The sequence below is a fragment of the Colletotrichum aenigma genome (assembly GCF_013390185.1).
Source record: "Colletotrichum aenigma strain Cg56 chromosome Unknown KSG_Cg56_contig02, whole genome shotgun sequence".
NCBI lineage: Eukaryota > Fungi > Ascomycota > Sordariomycetes > Glomerellales > Glomerellaceae > Colletotrichum > Colletotrichum aenigma.
Genome location: NW_023500908.1, coordinates 3033138 through 3057089, shown reverse-complemented (window position 1 = coordinate 3057089; position 23952 = coordinate 3033138). Strand labels below are relative to the sequence as shown.

At 51.1% G+C, this 23952-nt stretch overlaps 4 protein-coding genes across 4 annotated transcripts; 3 read left to right on the top strand and 1 right to left on the bottom strand.

Annotated features, from left to right (window-relative positions):
• Positions 1 to 2551: 2551 nt before the first annotated feature.
• dys-1 (Deoxyhypusine synthase) lies at positions 2552 to 3729 on the top strand (the record flags this gene model as incomplete). Its single annotated transcript, XM_037318128.1, has 3 exons — positions 2552 to 2770; positions 2825 to 3604; positions 3661 to 3729. 3 exons carry the CDS (start codon positions 2552 to 2554, stop codon positions 3727 to 3729), a joined length of 1068 nt encoding a protein of 355 aa, XP_037184296.1.
• A 1809-nt stretch (positions 3730 to 5538) lies between these two features.
• CWC27 (Peptidyl-prolyl isomerase CWC27) lies at positions 5539 to 7167 on the top strand (the record flags this gene model as incomplete). Its single annotated transcript, XM_037318127.1, has 1 exon — positions 5539 to 7167. The coding sequence occupies one exon, from the start codon at positions 5539 to 5541 to the stop codon at positions 7165 to 7167; it is 1629 nt and encodes a 542-aa protein (XP_037184295.1).
• A 2067-nt stretch (positions 7168 to 9234) lies between these two features.
• Positions 9235 to 11508, top strand: hsf1 (Heat shock factor protein; the record flags this gene model as incomplete). Its single annotated transcript, XM_037318126.1, has 2 exons — positions 9235 to 9662; positions 9753 to 11508. The coding sequence occupies 2 exons, from the start codon at positions 9235 to 9237 to the stop codon at positions 11506 to 11508; spliced, it is 2184 nt and encodes a 727-aa protein (XP_037183021.1).
• Positions 11509 to 12977: 1469 nt separating this feature from the next.
• CYP10 (Peptidyl-prolyl cis-trans isomerase-like 3) lies at positions 12978 to 13551 on the bottom strand (the record flags this gene model as incomplete). The annotated part of the gene is made up of 2 exons (XM_037318125.1): positions 12978 to 13400; positions 13474 to 13551. The coding sequence occupies 2 exons, from the start codon at positions 13549 to 13551 to the stop codon at positions 12978 to 12980; spliced, it is 501 nt and encodes a 166-aa protein (XP_037183022.1).
• Positions 13552 to 23952: the final 10401 nt, after the last annotated feature.

The following is a 23952-nucleotide window of genomic DNA, read 5'->3' as shown; positions in this document are numbered from 1 at the left end:
AATTAAGTTAATACCTCTAATTAAGATTAAACTATATAAAAAACTTAGTAATCATTACTTACTAACTCTCCTATTATTTATCTACGATTTAGCGCTTTATTACTTATAGTACTACTATATTACTAAAGATAATATAATCCCTCTATTCTATAAATATAAGAAGTTACTTAATATTTTTAGTAGTTTTAGAGAAAATAAATTTAGGTATAAAACTTTAGATTTTAATAATCTCTTCTTTATTTAACGTTTTATAAGATTTATTATTAAATAATACTAATAAATTATTATAGTTATCTAGTATATAAACTATAATTTTATTAGAAATATATAGCTTTCTAGAAGTTATATTCTGATTAATTAAGCTTAGAAACTCTTTAAGCAACTCCTCTAATTTTAAGAGTAATACTATATACTAAAAAAAAGCTTATTAGATTATTAATTTAGTTTAAAGAAATGTTATAAGCATATACAATAAGGTTATAAAGTATAGAGTAATTTTGATATTTTATAATAGTTAAGCTTTTAACAGATCTAAAAAAAGCTTTTACTACTTACTATAACATAAACTATAGATTTATAATTTTAATAAAATTAATATTAAATATTATAGCAAAATACTTTATAAGCTAAATAAAATAAATATATCTATAGTAGCTTTTAAAAGTATTAATAATATTTTAATTTACTAGTTAGAACTTTAAAGTTATATTTAGAGATAGGAATTTAATATATATTTCTATTAGTAGTAAGTTAAATTTAATAATAGCTATATAAATAGAGAAGTTATCTATAAAGAGGAAGACTTTCTAGTTTACCTTTTTTAATTTAAATATAATAATAAAATACTTCTAGCTAGTTTATTATAATAACTATAATAAATTAAATATTTTTATTATTCCTCTGGATAATATTAAATATATTAAAATTAAACCTTTAAAAGGTATATAAGGTTTTATTTCTACTAATAGTAAAGATCTTAGAAAGGTTATTCTTTGTTATATTAATAGTGAGGTTTAGGGAAATCTAAGATTTATTTCTCTTAATACTAAGTTAAAAAATAGAGGTTTAACTAGAAGTAAATAGTTAACGCTGATATAAATCTACTTTATCTATATAATATAAATTATATAAATTATATTTATTAATAGACTTTTATATCTTTTTAATCTTATAAATTAATATTATACTAATATTAATAAAGCTAACCTTATTATAAAATAGCTAGTATTTAATATAATACTATTCTTTTAATAATTATATTAAAATATAGCTAAAAGTAAGACGATTAGAGTTATTAGATTTAAAGTTCTTTATATAAGGTATTATATATTAGATATATTATATTTATTTTTAAATTAGTTAAATAGTTATTCTAAATCTCTTAATTTTAAGTTTAATTTATTATTAGTAGAGGAGATATTTAAGAGTTAGCTATTATATTATTACTATATATTACACTTTAATACTAAGAAGCTAATTAGTAGCTAGCTTTTTTTTATTTCTTTAAGAAGTAATAAAACATTAGTTTAAGTGATTTTAATACTATATATATTAAGTATATACTATATTATTACTTTTTATAAAAAATAAACTACTTAGCTAGTTATTTACTTATAAAAAGCTATTTTTATTAAACGTTTAATTTAGCTATTAGTAGAATATTAGTATATATAAATATATATAATACAAATAGTATAAATAGTAGAAAGTAGTATTAAAAATAGGTTAGCTAGTAGAAAGTAAAATTAACCCTTTTTATATAAAAAAATCAGCTTTAATTACCCCTATTAGACCTTTTATTATACTCTAATAGGCCTCTATTTTTTACTAAAAAACCCCTACTATAAGCATGAGCCTTTCAAAAGATAATTTAAGGAGGCGTATATAATATATAGATATATAAAAAATAATGTTCAGACTATATAAAATAAGGTGGGTATCTTATAGGTATGCATTTTGACCTGCTTATGCGTTATGGGGGTGATGCATTTTGTAGGGAGGTTACTGTACCTAAGAATTCGCGAACCCAAGCGACAGGGCGACAAGGATTGGCCCTGGCACGCCTCAGACCCTGCGGCCCTTTCTCGTCCTCGACTCCACCTTTCCGTCAAAATTCTTTGCAGAGTGGAGCCCGGCCGACCTGTGCTCTGGACATCGCGGCGTGGAGTCACAGTCGTTCCATGCCCGTCTGACTCTGTCCGCCCGCGCATTCATTGGACGGAGCCATGTGGTTTGTGTCTGCGAGGTAGCTTGTGGATGGACTTTTTCCACAAGGTGGCTTCCCTTCATCTACTTTCACCACATCCTGATTTAAATTTCGGGTTGGTTCAAGACTGAGACAGGGCTTTGTGTCTGGTTTTTCGCTGTGCAATTCTCCGCCGATTTCTCGTGTCCACAATTTCAAGATCGCCACTCGCTGGTATGTACCTGTTCCGCCAGCCTGAGACATCAATTTCACCTTGAAAACAATGCATCTCGCTCATCTTCAACCCGATTCACTGCTTTCGGGTCTTGAACTGACGTGTGTCTAGTTCTGCTCAAAACAGGCAACATGGCGTCTCAAGAGAACCCCAACGCCCCGCCCGCGGCAGCAACCGATGCGGTGCTCGTTGTGTCCGAGGAGATGCCCGAGGGCACTCAGAAGGTGGAGGAGCTGGACTTTGACGACCTTGACGGGCCCATCACCGCCGAGAACCTTTTCAACGGCATGAAGTACATGGGCTTCCAGGCCTCGTCTCTTGGCGAGTCCATCCGGATCATCAACGACATGGTAGGCTGTCACGCCGTCTTGTTGTGATGCGACCCAGCTGACATGGGTGAAAAGAGGGCATGGCGAGACCCCGAGACAGGGGATAAGACCACCATCTTTCTCGGCTACACGTCGAATATGATTTCTTCCGGCATGAGAGGAGTTTTCCGATGGCTTGTAAAGCACAAGCATGTCTCTGCCATTGTGACAACGGCCGGTGGCGTCGAAGAGGACTTCATTAAGTGCCTCGGCGACACCTACATGTCCTCCTTTAGTGCACCCGGCGCCGACTTGCGCAAGAAGGGGCAGAACAGAATTGGCAACCTCGTCGTGCCAAACTCAAATTACCGCGCCTTCGAGGACTGGGTTGTGCCCATCTTTGACGCAATGTTGGAAGAGCAGGAGGCCAGCAAGGGTACCGACGGTGAGATTAACTGGACACCATCTAAGATGATCCACCGTCTGGGCAAGGAAATCAACGACGAGCGCTCCGTCTACTACTGGGCATGGAAGAATGACATCCCCGTCTTCTGCCCGGCACTTACCGACGGAAGCTTGGGAGACATGCTCTACTTCCACACGTTCAAGGCTTCGCCGAGGCAGCTTAAGTGCGACATCGTCGAGGACATCCGTCGTATCAACACCATCTCGGTGCGTGCGAAGCGCGCTGGTATGATCATCCTCGGTGGCGGTGTCATCAAGCACCACATCGCAAACGCATGTTTAATGCGCAACGGCGCCGAGTCGGCCGTGTACATCAACACGGGCCAGGAGTTTGACGGAAGCGATGCCGGAGCCAGGCCGGACGAGGCCGTTTCTTGGGGAAAGATTAAGGTTAATGCAGATGCTGTCAAGGTATGTCGTATTGCAGAACTTTCGGAGACAAAGACAATGTTGACATTAAGGTATAGGTCTATGCAGATGCCACACTGGTGTTCCCATTTATCGTTGCGAACACTTTTGCCAAAGACCGTTCATAGAGGAAATAGACAAATCAATACCCCAAAAATAAGGCTTGTTTCGGCTTCGTGTTTCTTGCTTTGTTCTTCGTGCAAGTGGCTCATTCCATTACATCATTGAGGGCGGGCTAGAGCAGGGGCTTGGCTGTCTTTGTTCTCAGCTCTGGTTGTGATGGTGTTGGAGACCATGTTCAAGGATGCGGTCTTCGCGCCGACCTATCTCAGAGATTTCTTCGTTTTGTCCTTGCAGCAGGTCCTCATCCCGTATTTCTTGGCACGGGAGACAGCATCCCGGAATGTAGCATTTGCAACAGCAGTCAGCCTGGTCACACTGTTGTCGGCTTCTTGAGCGATTCATCCTTCAACGGCGTTAGCTAACCTTTCGACCAAGTAAATTGAAAGAGTACCGGGCTCTTTCCAACGGCTATCATTATTGGAAACTTACATGTCGCCTGTCTCGGTTTGCAGTTCTGCATCGCTTGGCGGCCCATTCTCAGACTGTGGACGAGGCTCGTCAGCGTCCATGTATGCGCCATATTTGCCCTCTTCCCAACTCTCGTCTGCTGACAAGGTAGCCTCCCGGTCTACGCCCTCGAGGGAGATCTCCGCTTGAGCGTTGGCTACGCATGCAACCGAGGATCCGCTAGAGCCAATACTCTGGGCCTCAGAAAGACTGTCTGCTTCGTCAATGAACGATTGCCATAGTCGCCGAGCTTCGTCTTCCTTGGCCTGCAGCGTTCCTGCGGAATGGTCTTTGAGCAAGAGATCGATTATCTCTCTCGGACATGTTGTTATCTCTTCTCTGACGGAGATTCTGGTGTGTTTCGAGGCATAGCTTGGCAATGGGAGGTCGGATGCAGTCAAGCTGACTTTGAACAACATCAGCTTCAGTGCACAAACCTCGGTGTCGGTTACATGTTCAGATTTCTGCCGGGTTTCAGGGCCCTCGAGGGTCTCTTTTTTCAGGTGCCTGATGGGTGAACCATCGTCGGAATCGTACAGTGGTCGTTTGCGCTTGGCGTTCTGAATAGGGTCACAAGACATTGGCACCCAATGATTTCAACAAGTGAGGACTGGCGACAATCAAGAGGCATCACTTTGAATTTGTTGTCTTGAAAACGAGCTGACTTTTTGTTTGTGCGCTTCAAATAACAAGAAAAGTTTTCCTATAGATGGCCTACCTTTCTCGACTTCGACAATACCAGGTAGGCGTAATGTGGTGCTCGCCTGGCGGTTCGCGGACCAAAATTATGCCACAAGGTTAGCCAGTTCGTATAAGTACTACTAGGGTAAACAGCAGAGATTCCTCTACATTTGCCATGGATGCTTTGATGGACGCCAAACATGGCCAGAAGGCACGGCCGTGTAAGTGACAGCACTCGGCCGAGTCGGATTTCGGACTTTTTGGATACGATGATAGCGTCGCATGTTAGTGTAGATCGAGGTTGCATCAAACGGTTCAACGGTTCCCGATCAACATGCAGTAGATCTAAGGTTATCGGCCGTTTCTCAGGCATTGGCTTGCGGTCGGAGTTGACCCGAATGGCTTGTAAGGAAACCCAGGAAAGCACCTTGATAAGCTAGAGTTGCCTTCGCGGAAAGGCATGGAAACAGTCGACGATTCGGTATGACGAAGGATCACGTGACTGTTATCGATAAGCGATTCGCGACGACGATCCTTCCAAGTCTCCTAGCTCGCCTTCGTTGGTAAACAGCTGCACCCACCCGATCTGCTCACGTCGTAATCTTCTTCACACCAGCCTCACTCATCAATCTCGACACGAGAATCGAATATCGGACTGGGGAGAGGTGTCATCTCGACCGATCAAGATGTCGTCCATCTACAATCTCGAGCCGCAGCCGACGGCCTCGGTAATCATGCACACGACGCAGGGCGACATCTCGGTTGAACTTTTCGCAAAGCAAACACCACTTACCTGCCGCAACTTCCTCCAACTGGCCCTCGACGGCTATTATGACAACACAATTTTCCACCGACTCGTGCCTGGCTTTATTCTGCAGGGAGGCGACCCGACTGGCACAGGCAATGGAGGAGAGTCGATCTACGACGGCGGCGCCTTCAGCGGCGAGCTCGATGCCTGGCCAATGGACCAGCGGCGTGGAAACAACGCGGGTCCCACGGGTATCGGGTTCAAAGATGAGTTCCACTCACGATTGAAGTGGAATCGGCGCGGGCAGTTTGGCATGGCGAACGAGAGCAAACCCGACACGAACGGTAGTCAGTTCTTCTTTACGCTCGACAAGGCCGAGGAGCTCAACAACAAAAACACCCTGTTCGGTCGAGTCGCGGGCGATACGATTTACAACTTGGCGAAGATGGGCGAGTTGGAGGTCACACCTGGGACGGATCGACCGATGTATCCCGTCAAGATCACGAGCATTGAAATCCTCGTGAATCCCTTCGAGGACATGGTGAAGCGATCGAGGGTGGCGACCCAAGCACCAAAGACTTTGGTGGTCGAAAGAAAGAAGAAGAGGAAAGGGGGGAAACAACTACTGAGCTTTGGGGATGAGGAGGGGGATGTGGAGGAGGTTCCGGTTCTGAAAAAGACCAAGTTTGACACTAGGATCGTGATGGATACGCAGGAAGAGGAACCCGCCCAAACGAAAACCAAACCGAAAAAGGCCAAGACGAAAGAGAACAAGGTGGAATCAGGAACCCCTCCTGCGAGACACGAATCCACTCCCGTTGAGGAAATAGCGGCGATACCGCCGAAGGAACGATTGTCACCGCCGAGGAAGAGTGACATTCCAATTCGGGCACCAGCGTCTCCATCGCCCGAACCCGAGGACCGACCGCGCAAATCGAAGCTCGAGATGATGAACGATGAGATTAAAGCACTGAAGGCGGGAATGGTGCGGAGCAATCAATCCGAGGAGGTCAAGGAAACCAAAAAGTCTGCTCTCGAGAGCATGATCCCAGAAACATCGATACGCGGCCGGAAGAGAAGGGACGGGGGAAACACGAGCGCCCGCGAGGACCAACAAGCGCTGGATTTCATGAAGGCATTCAAGTCGAAGCTGGAGCAAGCTCCGGAGGAAAAGGACAATGGGCCGGTATCTGTCGATCCGGAGGAGACCGGGGAGGAAAAACAAGGCGCGGAGGAGGAGGCGGAACTTTGTGATTTGCACTTCATCGCCGATTGCCAAAGCTGCAAGGCATGGGACCAAGCTGGACAGGAAGACAGCGACGATGAGGGATGGATGTCGCATGCACTCAGTTTCAAGGCAGATAAGCTGGGCAAGGACCTGAGCTACCGTAAGAAGGCCGAAGACGAGTTGGTTGTGATTGACCCCAGGGAAAAGGCCCGGACGCTCCAGGAAGAACGGAAGGCATCGCGAGAGGCCCGGAGCGGAAACTCCGGACGGGAATGGGACCAGGCACGGAATGCAAAAATGGCGAGAGCTTCGGCTCTTGCGGGCAGAGGAGCAAGGTAGAGGAGACAAGAACGGACCGGCCAAACGGGCCAAGCGACAAGGGTGCAATGCGACTCTGGGTTGCGCATTTGTCGAGGAAACCAATGATACCCCTGGAAGGTCGTGTTGACGGGTTTTGAAAGTTCAGGGACGCGTTAGTAATTGGGTTCCGTGATGCTATTCAGACAGTAATTGAATTGGGGCCGTGCCTTGGAGGCTGAGATCGAAAAATAAGCTAGGAATCGGGGAAAAATGACGTTACAAATGCAAAGGCTCCCCGCCGGCTCCACATGCCTCATCGCGATGGCCTCAGAGGGGAAATGGCCTGGGATGTGCTTCGCAGTTGTCACCACTGTCACCGCAGAGAAACGGCAGTTCGGCCGAGTCCAGACCCCATGTTTAAAGCAGCACTGGTGGAAACACAGCTGGTGCCAGCTTGTCGGATGGATCCCCTGGTCGAGGACACGCTGCAGACGGGCACGCTGACAGCTGGTGGCTCTTGCGCCTGGCTCATGCATATCCACTGCACAGCTATGCTGCACAATGCAAAGTTGACCACCCGTGAACGGATAACGGGGCGGTCTATCCTGCGTAAAGCGGTACCAGCACGTGATTTTGATGCCAAGCACACCGGTGAAGGCAGCAGCTGATTGGACCGGACGGTCTGTCCCGTGGCAAAGGGACCTCATCCCGACCAACTCGAGGGCCCTGAATGCCCACGGTGCCCAGGCGTGTGGTGCATGTTCTGTGAAGGGGGGGAAACACTGCGTGGATGGGGCTCTTGCTTGTCCAGGGTCCCCACTTTGGGGGACCTCAGCCTTGAGTCCCTTGGAGAGCCGTCGTCTTGATAATGGGTGCATCATCCTCTCTTTTTCGGGTGTTCAGACGGGCTAGACAATTCCAGGTCAATCCCTTTCGAATTTTTCTACTCTGCTGTCAAGCCCTCATCGTTTTTCCCCCTCTGCATGGGCATCCAGCTGTCGTGTGTCTCAATTGTTAGGCACTGATACAACCTCATTCCTGAAATCTTTTTTGCCAACCAAGACACCGCCCTGTCCTGCAGCAGCGTGCGTGCAGTCTTAGCTGCGCTCCCCCCACCAGGCCAGGTGTTAGAGGGGAGAGAAAAAAAAAGTACGGACGCGCTCCGCCGCCAACACCTCCCGTCCAGCACACTACTCCACGTTGCGCTGACTGAACTGGCGAGCGGCTGGATGGGACTGGCGCCTAACGTCTTACCTCACGTTGACACCGACCTGACCTTGCCTTTAGGTCGCCTTACCTAAGGTCCCTTGGGTCAACACACATTTCGTCACCTCTCCGCCAAAAGAAGCGGACCTCCCATTCAGAGCTTTCGCAAAGTCCGCCGAGACCAAGACAATCCCATCCTTGCGCCGAAACTGATGACCGCCTTATCGCAACAAGGCCCCTTTGCCCGCCCGAACTTCGAACGATTGTCCTGCCGTTTCTGCCTCACAATACACTTCCTTTGCGAAAGACCGTCCCAGGCTCCCAGCGATTGACTCAGGCTCTGGCCTGCCTGCCTTTGACGACCGTGACACACCTTAAACCAACCCACCGCCGTCGTCATATATAGCGCCTGTGCGGTGCACCTCTGCCACGAGCTCCTGGAAACCCAGCGCGCCTGCCCGACCAGACCACGACGACAACAACGCCGCTCTTCCTTCGTTTCCCGCCAGAGCCGGCCTTGCGCATGCGACAAGCGCCCTTCCGCCTCTGCTGCACGATCCCGACCGATCCATCCGTCCTTGGTCCTGCAATCCAATAGCCTTCAGGAGAGGAAGGTTTGCTTCCACAACTCGACAAGGCTGTCAGGCAACCTGCACCCCGAAATCTACAATACGATCAACAACCGCGGCCCGCGACAAAAAAAAACATCAAACAAGTTCCCGCTGTTGAGAAGGTCCCCGCAGCCGCCACTGTCCTCAACCCCCGAAGCTCTGCATATCACGGCGACTTGGTCCTTTTCTCGACGGCCCTCGCTCGCATCTTTGCGATACTTACATGTACATACCCATGTCCTCGAACCCCCGAAAGAGACCAGCCCCAGGAACATCACCAGCACCTGCCATGCCGATGCCAGCAGTTCAGCAGTCTTTTCCCAGCCCGACGGGCGATCAGTTTTTGCGATGGGGAGGAGCAGACGGGACCGCCCTTGTCGACGGAACCGCACCCCCAGCCGTGAATTCGTATGGCATTGTCCCCGGCCAACAACAGCAATTCGTGCAGCCCACGCCGAGCCCCAACAATGCTCTTGCACGAAGACAGATGAACAGAGCGCTTGTGCCCACCGCTGCCAGGCCAAATTTCGATTCTGCCGCCGACCCTTGGTTCGTTGGTGACGACAACGCCCTTCTGCAACAGCAGCAGCAACAACCAAACGGCAACATGACTGCCACCGATAACATCGAGGCGCTGGAGGAGATGGCTCGCAAGGCCATGAGAGAGGCGCAGCAGAAGAGGAAGCAAATTCCGCCCTTCGTCCAGAAGCTCAGCAGGTCAGAGATTTCCGTGCCCCTCCCAAGCGATGCGATCAGCACGCTGAGTGTGGGGATTTTTTATTGTGTGACGTACTGACATTTGCGTAGCTTTTTGGACGACGACAAGAACTCCGACCTGATTCGATGGTCCGAGAAGGGTGATTCGTTCATCGTTCTCGACGAGGACGAGTTCGCGAAGAAGCTCATTCCCGATCTGTTCAAGCACAACAACTACGCCTCATTTGTGCGACAACTCAACATGTACGGCTTTCACAAGCGCGTCGGCTTGTCGGACAACTCCATGCGCGCGAGCGAGCGGAAGAACAAGAGCCCCAGCGAGTACTCGAACCCGTTCTTCCGTCGCGGCCACCCGAATCTTCTGTGGCTCATCAACAAGCCCAAGAGCGGCAACAAGGGCAAGAAAGGCGCCAAGAATGTAGAGATCGAGGGCGACAGCGAGGAGGATGTTGTTATTGATGACGGGGTCACGCAAGGACTCGGCGCCACCAGCGCTCCGTCTAGCAGAGCCCTCCCGCCCGCGGGGGACATGCCCATCCAGAAGAAGGAGATGGCCCTCATTCGCGAAGAGTTGGCCAAGCTGCGGGATCAGCAAAGGTTGATTATGTCGGCCATCCAGCGGATCCAGCAAGATAACTCGGCACTATACAATCAGGCCGTCGTCTTCCAGAGCCAGCACGATCGTCACCAAAATTCTATCAACGCCATCCTCAACTTCCTGGCCAACGTCTTTAGGAAGACGCTCGAAGATCAGGCAGGCGCTCAAAGCGTGAACGACTTGCTGGCGAGCATCATCCCCAATGCCAACAACAACAGCTCTGTGCCTCAGGGCAGTGTGGTGGACCTTGGAGACTACATCCAGTCGCAGTCTGCGGCGAATAACAACATGAACCTCGCGAAGCGCAGACAAGCGCTTCTGCCGCCAATTCCAAACGGCCGTGCCAACACAGTTTCTCCATCCCCAGCATCTAGCGCGCCCACGCCCCAGCCGTACAACAACCGTGAGATGGGCACAGTAACAGAGCTCTTCGACACGTCACCTGGAGACCATGTATCTTCCCCCAGCAACTACCTGGCTCAGGAGCTTGAGACCAACCCCCACGAGAGCATGATGAAGATCATCAACAACACCAACGCAAACCATGCAAACCAATCGTCCAACATTGACCTGCCCGAGGTCGTGAATAACACCCCTGTCACCATGAGCAATGACCAGCGCACCAAGATGCTCAACATCATGGCTGGCCGTTCCGCAACGCCCACCAGCAACACGCCAACAACAAGGCCCTCCGTCTCCGCTTCTCCCAGACCGCCGGCTCCATCTGTCAGCGCTACCACCGACGCCCCTTCCATGCCCGCCACATCAGGTCTTTCACTCTCGCCCATCATGGGTTCAGCCGAACCTCCGCCTTCCCTGCAGCATATCCAATACAACCAAGCCGACTTGGCCGCTCTTCAGCGGATGCAAGAAGAGCAAGCTGCCAAGCTGGACCACCTTTCAAGCATGCTGGGCCCCCTGAGCCCCTCCGGTCGGATTCCTGGCATTGACGAGAACGGCAACATCAATCACCAGAACGGCTACTTTGGGTCTGACCTTGACATTGACCAGTTCCTCAACCAAGATGCTTTCCAAGGTGATGATGCCTTCCAAGGGGGCGTCTTCCAGGGAGATGGAACCGACTTCAACTTTTCCCTGGACGCTGCTACGCCCAACGGCGGTGTTGCCGCTGTCAATGCAGCCAACACTCCTAGTGAGAGCAGTGGAACGGAAGAAATCGCACGCGACGGCTTTGACCCGTACACTGGCAGTCCTGATCGTGGCACTAAAAGGCGGCGCGTCGGCTGAACGGCGAAGAGGCCAGGTTACCGGGGCCACGATTACCCATTGGCTTCAATTTATGACTTTCTTTCAAACAACACACCGGGAGCGGCTTGCTTTAATGACACAAAACGGCGGGAGGTCTCTTCTTTGCAGATTTTCAGGGAGGCGTGGTTCGATTGCTCTGGAGATCATGATATCCCAAATTGTGCTTTTTTTTTTCTTCTTCTCTCTTGGTTGGGGGAGTGAAGACGACCGACTGGATGGAATGGGTTCTTTGCATCAAAGAGGTATGCGATGGAATTGCGTTCGCTCGGGAGCGTTTGCCAGCGTTGTGGAGGAATGGCTCCTCTTCTCAATATCAATATGAAACTTTCGTGGGGGCGACAAGCGGGTTTCAAATCACACTGGATGTTAGACTAGACCGCCTTTTCAAAGAGCTTGAATGCTAGTCTTGATGAACACGTCTCGATGCCATGAGCTGATGCTGTTTGTGTGATTGTTGGTTGTTGATGCTAGTGGCCTTGTTTATCTACACCTCACTGACTGGACCGTTTCGGATGCCATCCACTTCTTGGTGGTCCCAGGAGATAAGTCTTCAAAGCGTTTTCTCACGAAAGGTAGTTTGTATTCGGGTATTCACTTGATCTATTTCATTGCCATTTGTACGGCAATGACGCCGCGATAAAGATGCTCTAATCAGGGGACTATGACGCTCACAGATCTCGTCGAAGTTCCCTTCATCTACACCAACAAAGACTTTCGGAAAATCGCCTCTGCTACCCATAAAATTCGCCCAATTGTCCAAGCCGCCGCGGGCATGTACTGCCTGAGAATCAGCCTGCCCGCCCTCCCCGGAACCGCGCACCGCCAACTCTTTTCTCCGCTCTTCCGCTCGCGCGAGGAGTTTTTCAGGAGGACCCTGACGGAACACGACCTGCGTACGTGGATCCCCGTGTCCGTACCCAGGCAGTTCCGCGAGTGGTACCATCTCCGAGCTTTGGGGCCGTGGAGTGGGCGAGGGCGGCCGGCTAGCTTGAAGGGGTTGCGGCGCCAAAGGAGGTGGTGACGCCTGCGGCCGTGGTGCTGCTGAGACGCAAAGTCGCGAGGCCGTTTTGGAGCGCGTTGCACGGGGTGCAGATCGGGCACGAGGAGAGAATGAGGCTGTTGGCTAGTCGAGGCTGGAACGACGAATATGGACCTTGGATGGGTACGGGAGAAAGCCGAGGGCTGAATAGGTGGTTGAGATGGAATTTGAGGGGGCTGCTGATAAGAAGGCTTTCATTTAGGACTGAGGGTGGACGAGCATTTGTTTTTTGATGACGGTAGGCCGTGCAAATGTTCTTAGAGTCTAGAATTTAATCTTGAGAACGTCAGCGGCGGCTCAGCCGGCAAGGGGGGCAATAGCGTACGGGTATCATCGCAGTAAAATCAGCAGTCCGAAGCTACCTCAAACGCAGCGTCCCTCTTCAGCACATAGCAATTCCAGGTCGTGGTCAACCAGCAAGCGGGTTCGCGTGGATGGTGACACTCTCGATCTTCACCGGCTCCTTGGGTCGGTTCTTCCTGTCCACCTCGACGGCCTCAATCTTGGCGAGCGTGACCGTGCTGTCGTCACCAATGAGCCTGCCGAACACGGTGTTCAGCCCGTCCAGATGCGGCGCCTTGTCGAAGAGGATGAAGAACTGAGAGCCGTTGGTGCTGGGGCCCTTGTTGGCCATGGAGACGATGCCGCGCGAGGAGTGCTTCAGGGCCGGGCGGATCTCGTCCTCGAAGGCGCCGCCCCAGATGGAGCGGCCGCCCTTGGGGTTCTCGGGGGTCGGCTCGGCGGGGCCGCCGGTCTGGGCCATGAACTTTGGGATGAGTCGGTGGAAGGGGGAGGAGTCGTAGTAGTGCGAGGCGCAGAGGGCGAGGAAGTTCTGGCGGAGGAGGGTTCTCTGTTAGGGACCTGCTTTTTCCTGGAAAGGCGGCCGGCGAGATGGGGGAGCTTACCTCTGCTGTTTTTGGCACACTTTCGCAAAAGATTTCAATCTTCAGGTCGCCGTGTGTTGTGTGTAGTGTGACAGACATTTTGACTGGAGGTTTTATGCGAGGGAAGGCGATCGTGAAGCGCGTTCGTGGTCGAGGTGTTGAGTGTGGATGGGAAAGTTGAGATCGAATTCGAAGGAGGCTTGGAGCTCCTGTTTGCGGGAGCGGTGCTATTGGACCGCTGTAGATCGGAGCGGGACCTGCTGTGGCGTCGGTGTAGTGGGCTCCGAGTGCCGATGCCAGCGGGTCTTTGCCCGGCGCAAGGAGCCTGGAGCACCGGGGGATTGCCGAGTCTTTAAAGATCGTTTATCGAGAGCAACCAACAACAATCGAGGATTCTGGCTAAAAATCAAGTAGCACAACTGTCTGCCACATCTTGTTTGCGATTACCCGCTGTCTCTCATCGCAGTTGCAATTTTCTACTCTACCAGCACTCAGATGCTATTTGTGAGCCTGTCGTGAGGAACAAAGTTGACTTTGACAGCCGGCGCTGTCATTCAACCTTTTTTCTACGCCCGGTCATTGACTTGGGAGAGGAATATGCCGAATTTGGGGTTCCTGAGGTTGTCCGCTCAGCTGTCAGATCAGTCAGATGATTGACGAAGATGTTCGTCACTCATGCCACACAACTGACCGATTTCCATGCACTGAGATTCACGACGTTTAAGATGTGGAGATGTTTGCGCACATGATTTTAATCAAATATTCAGTAGTATCTTCGCAGTTTCTATGAGCAACTGAGAAGCTGATTGAAAGGGCCTCGTTAGCTATGGAAGTTGGAAACAAAAACACCAACCTTGAAGTGCAAAACCCTTCTGAAAACCAATACCAGCTTCCAAGTCAAGATTAGTTGAGACCTTTTTTTCGTAAAGAGCATATAAGCAATTTCTAGATTTTTGACTATTCAGTATTGAATACCCCGCAGCTCGGATCTCTGAGCCTGCGGCACAGGCCGTGGGCAGCTTGTGTTAAACAGAAACCTGCAAGATTTGAACGTCTATTACAAACCATCTCGTGACAGCGTTCAGACAAAACAATCCCCAGTGACGACAACGCCTTGGGGTTATTTCAACCTCATTCTTCCCCTGCATAAGCGCCGATATCGAAGCATCCAAGGCTCATATGTGAGGGGTCCACACATTCGATACGAATCTGAAAAAACCTACTACTTCTTGAAGCTGAGAGCCTTACAGCCACTCACCACGTTTTTGTTCAAGATTCAACTGCGCCTCTTTCTCCAATACCAAGAGAAGCGAGCCAATATTCTCCGTGCATACGAACCAGCGGCTCTCCAGCTGCAGCCGCCGGCCGTCGATCTCCAACCACCGTACGCCACACCTATGAGAATCACACCTCAGGGCTCAGTAACGTCACATCCCAAGCTGCGAGGCTTTATTATGCGGAACATTTCCCACGTGAGTCGTACAGCCCTACGATTATCGTCCTCGTGGATCGGAGCGGTTGGCGGACCGTCGATCTACCCAAGATTTTCGCAAGGGCTTACTTTTCATCCTTGTCTTTGCCCTCATTCGGTGATTCGGGGGAATTAAGATATATCGAATGACAAGACAAAATAATTCATAGCAAAGCCTACCGATGCTTCCCGGTCCATTTCTGTTTCCAGACCGCTCAAGTCAGGCTGCGGGAATTCCTGGTTCCAGGTTTGCCAAACGGCGCAGCGAAAGCCAGCAGATCACGGGTAGGCGCATATTGGGCTGTTTGGACCTGGATACCAACGAATTTCCACCGAACGCCCAGCTTTCTAAAACGCAAAGCATTTGCCCTTTTGGAAACATTCAAATCAGCTAAACTCGTTCCTTCAATCACTGCTGAGCATCTGGCCATGCTTCAGCTTTCATCCTGGTCTTGTCCCTCCAGCATCGTCACAGGTCGCATGGCTGGCCCAGGACATCACACCGCCGGTCGAAAATCGCTCAGCAATCCTCCCACGAGGGAGGGCACTCAATCGAGAGACATTCCATGCGAAGCCGATCTAGAGCCAGCAAAGCTGGAACAGGCCCAAATTGGCCGCCGGTGCTACCACGCTAACTCCAACCTAGAAATGCTCTCGCACGAGTCTTACAGTGTCTGTGGCCGTTCGCGTAAGGCCGAAAATCATTGGATCCAGCACTGTGATACCGTGGTCTGTGTTTCTTCATCCCCTCCAAGATCCCGACCCGTTCGTGGCACCTCAAAATCATTCGTCCACGCGGGGAGGCAATCCCGTATAAGCTTAGTGAGCAACGTTGACGGGCCAAGATTCCTAAAAGGTTTTGACCAAATGTCGTCGGGCAAAGAAAGGTCTGTTGAGTGAGCTTCCGACTGGTTGGAATTCGACTCTGTTTCTCCCGCCGTGCCTCCTGTTGAGTTCGTGCGAAGTAAGGCCGTTCGTGACACAGGAGCCTTGCGAGCGCAGGCCCATCCAGAAATTCTACAGGCTCTTGCAAGATCAATCTTGAAATGAGATGAGCAAGGCTCCTCGGGTGTATCTGAACAAAATGTCCAAAATCTTGGATATGGGTTCTTCACGATACGAGCTGGTGAAAGCTGAGGAGGAGGTGTTCCGGTTTCCCGAACCTACCTTTCTTCGAGTGGAGAACCAGACCGTGCGAAATCCTCAGCTTGGTAGGTTTCAGGACTCGAATTCCAGGAAAAGCAGGCATCCTTGGGTTTTCCTGCAAGCCAACGGGCATCTACATATCTGCTTGTTGCGGTGGGAATCTCACTTCCGTAGTCCCCTTTCCCTACGTCAAGATGCAAGCCCGCGCGGAACTCATCCCTTATGTGCATATCCTCACGGCCAGTCGGGTGCGTGCAGTTCTCTTGTTCCCAACCTTCTGAGAGCTGTGTGACTGGCGCGCCATACGAGGCCATTGCGACCCGCGGGCAGACACAGCAGTGTAGCCACCCCGTTCATGCTTGGATGGCCACCATCCCATTGTCCACCTTTTCAGGCAGCCAAGTCTTCCGTGGGAGGGACGGCCGGCTCGCGTTTGGCATCAGTATATAGCAACGGGGGCGGCGTTTGCAAGGACTCCCCACTGCTCATCAAGTTTTGCCCCCGAATGCTATCAATAGTGCCCGTCAAAAGTGAAAAAGCCTCCACCAACCCCCTCTCAGCTCACACCGACTCTTTCTCCACGATCCAGTCGCTGACTTTATGAAAGCTGCGTGTACACCGACTCAGCTTACAATATCTACATCGTCGCACTCACCTGAGGGATACGCCTAACCTGAAGTGTCTTGCTTCACAGCCGCCGGCGGCGTAGGCCGGCTCGCCCAGCGATGACGGCTTCGGAGGGAAGTGGCTGCTATCCTGCAGTCTGGGCAAGGGAATGGGGGAAAATAGCGTCCAATGTTCCAGATCCGCCTCAATGCATCGACAACTGCGGTCGAAAGTTCCTTGAGAAACTGGTACCGGGCTTCAGAGATTCAAAATGGACCGAGGCCTGCGGGATTCTCTCAAAGACTGAGAACACGAAGCAGCTGTGGGATCTTTATTGCTGCAACTCGTCGATTTGCGGGGTGTTCCCGTCCATGGGGCAGGATCGTGAGTAGAGCTTTCTGTCAATGACATCGGGCTATCGTCTGACAGCTTGTTAGCTGGTGTTAATTACATCGTCAATACCTGCCATAAGTGAGTTGCTCCGCCCCATCACCGTCAGTTGTGTTGTTGACCTTGGCCCATAGCAACGGCATTCGAACAGTTCAAGATCCGGGGCCGCCTCCTTTAGAATACGACTGCTCGGCCGTCATCAACTACGCAGAGTGTTCAAAGCCTTTCTTCCAGAGCGATTCAAGACCATCCACCTCAGAGGAGGGGTTTTGGGCCACAAGTGCCATAGTTGCGAAGCCCTCCTCAACGTCGGCAACGGCCATGGTATCAACATCTTCCAGTCACTCAGCACTAACATCTGGCGCATCAACTTCAAATCAATCGTATGGGAGACGACCTAGCGGCAGTCTTTCCCTAGGCTTAAAGATAGCTATTGGGATATCTTGTGGCATCGTCTTGATTGCGATCATAGCAATTGCGATATGCATCTGGCGACGCCGCTCCCGTCGTGGCTACACTCAGAGCATCAAGAGCGAAATCAAGCACCCCTCACTTCCTCAAGCCAGCTCACCCACGCCCCTAATATCTCCAGAAGACTCCATGCACGACGGTACACATCATACCACACTCACACCACCACCCCGACTGAAAGAACGGAATCTGCTCCCTTCATTGATCAGCACAACAACGTCAGAGGCGGGAGGCTCTTTCCCAGGAACTCCAGTCAGTTATCATGGCCCAGGCGGCTTTCCGCAGTCTCCTTTTGCCGATCCAGTGAGCGCCAGGCTCGCACAGAAAGGATACCGTTCATCGAAACCTCCCGTTTCTCCGCTATCGAGCAGCTTCCATGGAAAGTCTATCAAGACGGTGAGCATAGGCAGCGCAGCCAGCAACCGCACGACAACTACCGTCTCCAACATCTCCAGCGCGTTCCCTTACCCGTCACCATCACGACCTCCCCGTCCGCATGACACTCCTCTGCGCATACCAGACCTTGTATGTCCCGGTCCGCCTCCTACTCGAGCGCTTCCGCCGCCACCGCCGCCCGTAAGCCCAGTCAGTCCCGTCAGTCCCGTCAGTCCCGTCAGTCCCGTCAGTCCAGCTGCGCTATTCAGACAACAGTCAATAGACGCCGGGCAGAACGTAAGTCTGGCCCTCGCAGCCGGGTTCATACCGCCACGGAACCCCGCCAGAGGCGTCGTCTTGGGGAAGGATTCGAAGGACTTTTGTGACCTGACAGAACGATGTGCGAGAGAGTCCAGAGACCGGGACAGCTGGGGGAGTTGGAGTTTCGGCGGCGGTGTTACGAGTATTGGCACGAGCTCGTTCCAAAGAGGAGGAGCGGCGAGGGTGAATAGTCCTGTGTTAGAAGAAGCCGACCTCGAAAGAATGGGCGGAAAATATTGAGCGGTTTCATTTGTTCTGTTTGTATGATAGAAAAGGAGGATACGAATTGTCTTTACTTGCGTTGTTGGAATATGAATATGGGTTGGCGGTGCACTCTTGGTTCAGTCCGGATCGGCTGGCTGGCCGGCCAAGGAAAGTTCCTTTGTTTGGCGTTGCCCAAGGGCGGTATATACATACAGACATGGCTTTTTGTGGGCGTTGACGATGGGGAGCGCACATGAGTTGATGGGCAGATGCTGTGGATGGTTACATGAGAGTGGTGATAGGAGGCGCAGATGTTGATATCAACGTTTTCCATCGATGGAGTTGCCGAAAATCTAGTAATGACATTCCTTTAATGATAAGACCGCAAATCACCTTTTGTTGTTGATCTTAAGCGTACTGTTCTCCGCAAACTACTCTCTGAACGATTGGCGGACACAGTTGAGAGCCCCCCTTCATATACATCTCTGGCTTCACAAACCACCACATACGACCATACCCATCGGAGAACACGGGATCCCGTCCGCTCTCCCATAGTTAAGCTGATGAGGGCTGGAGTAGTAGTCGGGTCGGTGACGACCGGCGAACGCCCGGTGTTGTATGTTTTTTTTTGGTGATGTTTTTGCCCCTCTGTGGAGCTCACTTATACTGAGATGAAGCTCACGATAGCTGCGAGTTGTGTCTACACGAACGTCATATGGGCTTTTAGAAGTGATACCTGACTGACACTCTGATTTAAAGAGCTGCTAAATGTATATTTCCCTTTGTTTCTCTTTATTTACCCTCTCTTCTTGCTATTCGGATGTTTGGTGGTGGCTTTGATATGGAGACCATATCATCAAATACGTCCTTAGCCTCAACGTCTCTGTGTTCACCAGCCTCAATTGTACAACAAAACTGAACCGCTGCTACTTTCACGGATGATGCACAACTCTCATTTGATTCAAGCAGGAAAGTCTGCGTAGCATTGCAAACACGCTCACAGGGTCGTCGTTCACCTCCTGCGATGGCGAAACCATCGTCGGAATACAACAATGATTACATTGCATACTCAGTAACACGATATAATGATAATACAGCCACTAAGTTTCGAGTTGAGATAAGCTTCCATTGCCTTACGGTTCGATTGAGGGCTGGAACATCGCCATCGAGAGCATCAGCGGCGACAAAAGTTTCGAACCAAGATTTCTCTTGCCCCTGAATGCCCTCACCACCGATTCCAAATCGCCAATTCATGATCAATCACATCTGAATGCCTTATAATCCATCGCTATATCATCGTCCGCCGTTTCAAGGAAGGAGGGGGATATTCACCACGTGACATCAGCTAACTGCCGGCGTCTGCAGCCAAGGCAAGCGAAGACGACACCGAAACTGAGGAGAACGCCTCACAGACACACACCTTCTCGTCGTCGTGCATCTGTCTTTCTGCCGTCAACATCTTCCCCGAACCACCATGTAACCTATATCTTTTCTTCTCTTCGTCGCCAGAGATCTTGTGCATTACCCAAGCTGAGCCTGTTTCATCCTGAGGATGACGGAAACCCTCGCCGAATGACCCCGATCAGGATTGGGCGACAAAAACAAGCCCATCAGCGAGTTTGGGACCACCGTTGGAACGGATGTATCGGTACAAACGGTTACTTCCTCGCCAGACGAGAGACATCGCAGCTGGTTGCCTTGCTTTTTTCCTCGTCCATATCGTCTCTTCTCACTTTCTCGTGTAGGCAAGAGACAAGTGACAGGTCAGCAGGCGAGAAGAGACATGAGCAAGACAAATCAACTAATATCAAGCGGCTTTAAAAAGTCTCGCCCCGCGCAGGCTTACAGGAAAAAGCAAACATGTTGCAAGCAAACACCACCTGGACCGGCCTTTTATCACGACACAGTGTCGATTGAGAAAGCTACATACGGGCATGCTTGCTTTTTCTCTCAACACCAACCACCAGGACCGCAAACGAACAACGGCCCCCGGCCTGTCAGATTCCCCAATGATACGATCCCGCCTGGCTCCAGCCCGTTGGCAACGGGTTTTCGCCAGTGGTGTATGTGAGACCACCCTGTCCGGACCTGTCCGGGAGCCGTTCCCCGTGGTGATCCAACCTACGGCGTTGGTGATAACGTCGGGGGCGTGAACCTGGACCGGGGCCGGCGTCTCGTCGTTCGGCGGGATCACACCTCCCTTGCATTGCGCAACCCGTCAAACCTGCCTATGAGCGGCACGGCCGTCCTGTCTGAGGAGGTGCGGTTGATCGACTAGCCCCATCGACAAGGGTTCATGACAAGCAAACATGGTCATCACAGAATTTCTATCATCTTGACAGAAGAAGCGTTGTTGTTTTTTCTCAGTCAGGAAACCCACAAATCGCATCTCGACTCACGTTGCGCGGCTGGAACCCGTCCGATGCCCGTCTCTCAGAGTTGCTTTACGCAACAGCCGTGAGATTGGCCCCGATCGTCAATCTGGGGTCTCTGGGACGATGATCTGGCAGAATTCCCAACCCAAAGGAACCGTACCGCATGCTGGCATCCACCCCCGCCCGCATAGCACGTTGACGATCCCATCGGTGGATCTGAAGAGGAGCATAATTGCTTTTTCCTTTCTTTACTCAGGTTCTCAGGTCAGGTCGTCAAGGGTTCCCGGAAGCGAGGGGGCCAATCTGATGAAAAAAGGTTTTCGTCAGTTATCATATTCTCCGAACAGCTTCATTCGACCTCCCTCCCCCTCCCACTGGCTCCCAGGCATTGGAAGCCCACATCGTCAACCACCAGAAAAATAGGAGAGACAACAATCTCACATTTCTTCCCCCTTGCGAACCCTGGAAATCGCACATGGTCACGAGCAGCTGGCAATTTTCAGCTTAAGCGATCTTGCCACCTGAGGTAAAACACTACCCACAACAAAGTCACGATATATGACGAAGTTAGAGAAAAAGGAGGCACCGAGGCAGGCAGTCCTGCATCACCATCCCTTGGAAAAGTGGCTAATGGCCGTGGCCCTGCAAGATCCTGCACCAAGATCTGCCTCAGACGCTCCGCAGCCCTGCCGTTCACCATGGCAGTGCCAGCGCAGCTGAGATTTGCTTCTCCCTGCAAGGAGCGATGAATCGTTCGATGCCCGTCTCACCGCCCTTGCGACGATTCTCGATTCACGACGATGAGATGACCCGACGATACGGCGGCTAGAGCGCTGCCCTGGATCTGCGTCATACTCCAGAGACATTCTGGGGATCTTGCTTTTGGTGAGACCGCATTCGGCGGAATTCGTATGGTACCGAAGCAAGACTCTGGTTTAAGTCATGTTATCACTAGGGAGTTTCACCGACTCGGCGGGCAGGGAGGGAGTGAGTGCTTGAAGACAAGTCGCCGCTGCTCGCATGCCGGATTACGAAAATTCAGTTATCACATCTCATGAAGACTTGGGTTCAATGCGACAAAGAAAAAAACTTTGAACGCGACATCGCGACGCGCACAACCACAACCGTTCAATTTCGCCAGGATGTAAGTGCAGGGGGGAAGACGGGATCAGCAGCGAGTCTTCCGCAGCAAGCATCAATAATCGGGATGGCCTGAGAGATAGTCACAACCGCTTCACGAGAACCGAGAACAACAAGAGCCCTTGGCACATGATAGTTCAGAACTCGTCACCCGAGAATCTCGGGTCGATGACTCGCAATCGTTGCTTTGCCCGCGCTCGTGCGATCATCGTAGCATGCTAGCATGCGCACCCCCCCCACGAAGAGCCCCGGGAGATCGTTGGAGATCATCTCCAAGAACCGCCGTACCTGGGGCGGCGCTTCCAGAGCATGCATCACCGCGTGACCACACTCTCTCTCGAACACCCCCCTCGCCCCAGCCTCCCACAATTCTAGCAACAGCGTGCGCATCCACGAGATCACCCGACTCCATCGAGCGACGTCAACCGATCTCGGCCGCGTTGACAGTGGAGACCGGCATCTTCACTGATGACGATCGGCACGCTCCGGCTCGGCAACCACGGCGTGAAGTCGGTCTTGGCTCGATCCGCCCGTCCGCCCGGCCGAAGCCAGCCGGAGACCCCACCGCGCAAGCACAGCAAAGCAAGGCAGACAAGCAAGCAGCGTTGTTATCCGGTGTTTGATGTTGTACAGGACACATGCTTGCCCACTGACCCATCTGTGCCCTCGCAGCTTGCTTGCCTGCTTGCGTCCGCGGGTTACTCCAGCAAATCCATCTTTTTCCCGCCCGTACGGGTCGTTGACCACGAGTTGGTCCAGTCTTCGGTGGATTCGGGAGATCGGAAACCTAGCGGACCTGGAAAGAAACCACCCCCCGCCCCCATCCTCCGACTTGAGATGAAGCTGTCTCACGGTGCATCTCAGACCCGAGTTGTTGCATTAGTTGGTAGGAAGGGCCAGCTGGCTGGTCCAGCCCATTCGTCGTTCCCGCATCCCTCCCCAAAAGCAAATCATCGGCTTAAACTTGATGACAGAAGCCGTCAAACGAACGTTTGCCATGCAAACCCACCGACAAGCTTCGGATACGGATACACTGCCACGAACACAGCCAATGGGATTAGGGAGGTTCCCTGACACGGTTTAGAGGAGGGGGGATGTGATGCCAAGCCGTCGCAGCACATGAACCTCAACAGCAGCTACTGCGTTGGATGGAGGCTGTTTAGTCTGTATGGGATGGGGAAGAAACCAGAACTGGGGCTGATGAACCAAGATCTGGCACCGGAAAGCAAGCCGCCACAGCAAAGATTGTGTGTGATGTCGTTTTTGGAGGTGTTCGACCTGAGACAACGCCCGTCCGAAACGGCCTAGCATGGCTGTTGTGTGGTCGTCGACGGTGGCTGCCACAATAACTTTGTCATGGTTTCCTGTCTTAGTGGTGCTCCTTCGGTCATGGCTTGCGAGGAGGAGACTCGACTCAGCGTCTAGGAAAACAACATTCACAGTGGGAAAAGCCAGGTTAGCAAGCCAGCCAGCAAGCCGGCCGGCGTGGTCGCCACCCCTTACTCAGACTAGTGGGTGGGATTTTCTGTGGATTATTGAGATTTGATGGTGATGAGCGACGTTGGAGATGACGCAGGGCGCAACACCGGTCACTTGACGCGGTTATGCCATTGGAACCAGGCATGTTGCTTAGCAGAGGTTGCGGACAGAGTTCAGCGTTGTTGCCCTCATCTCTCATGGGCTCCCCTGGCAGGACTAGCCTGGATGAGCTTATGCTGTCGACACGTCGACGGCCCCGCGGAGAAGGAAGAGGATCTGGGTCCGTCCTGGTTGGGTTTAAGTCGTCCGCAAAGTAGTACGTAAGACTTGCGACTCCTCGATCCAAGGCCGTCCAATACTCGGCCGAGAAACACCATCCAGTTGCAAGCAAGCTTTCGTTGTTCGGGGTTCCAAGGACGACGACGATGAGTTGGGTGTGAGTCCGGTAAATCTTGGGTACGGAGACCGGCTTCCTCCTGGTCTTGGCAACGATGATGATGTTGGCTCAGGTTTTCCGGGCTG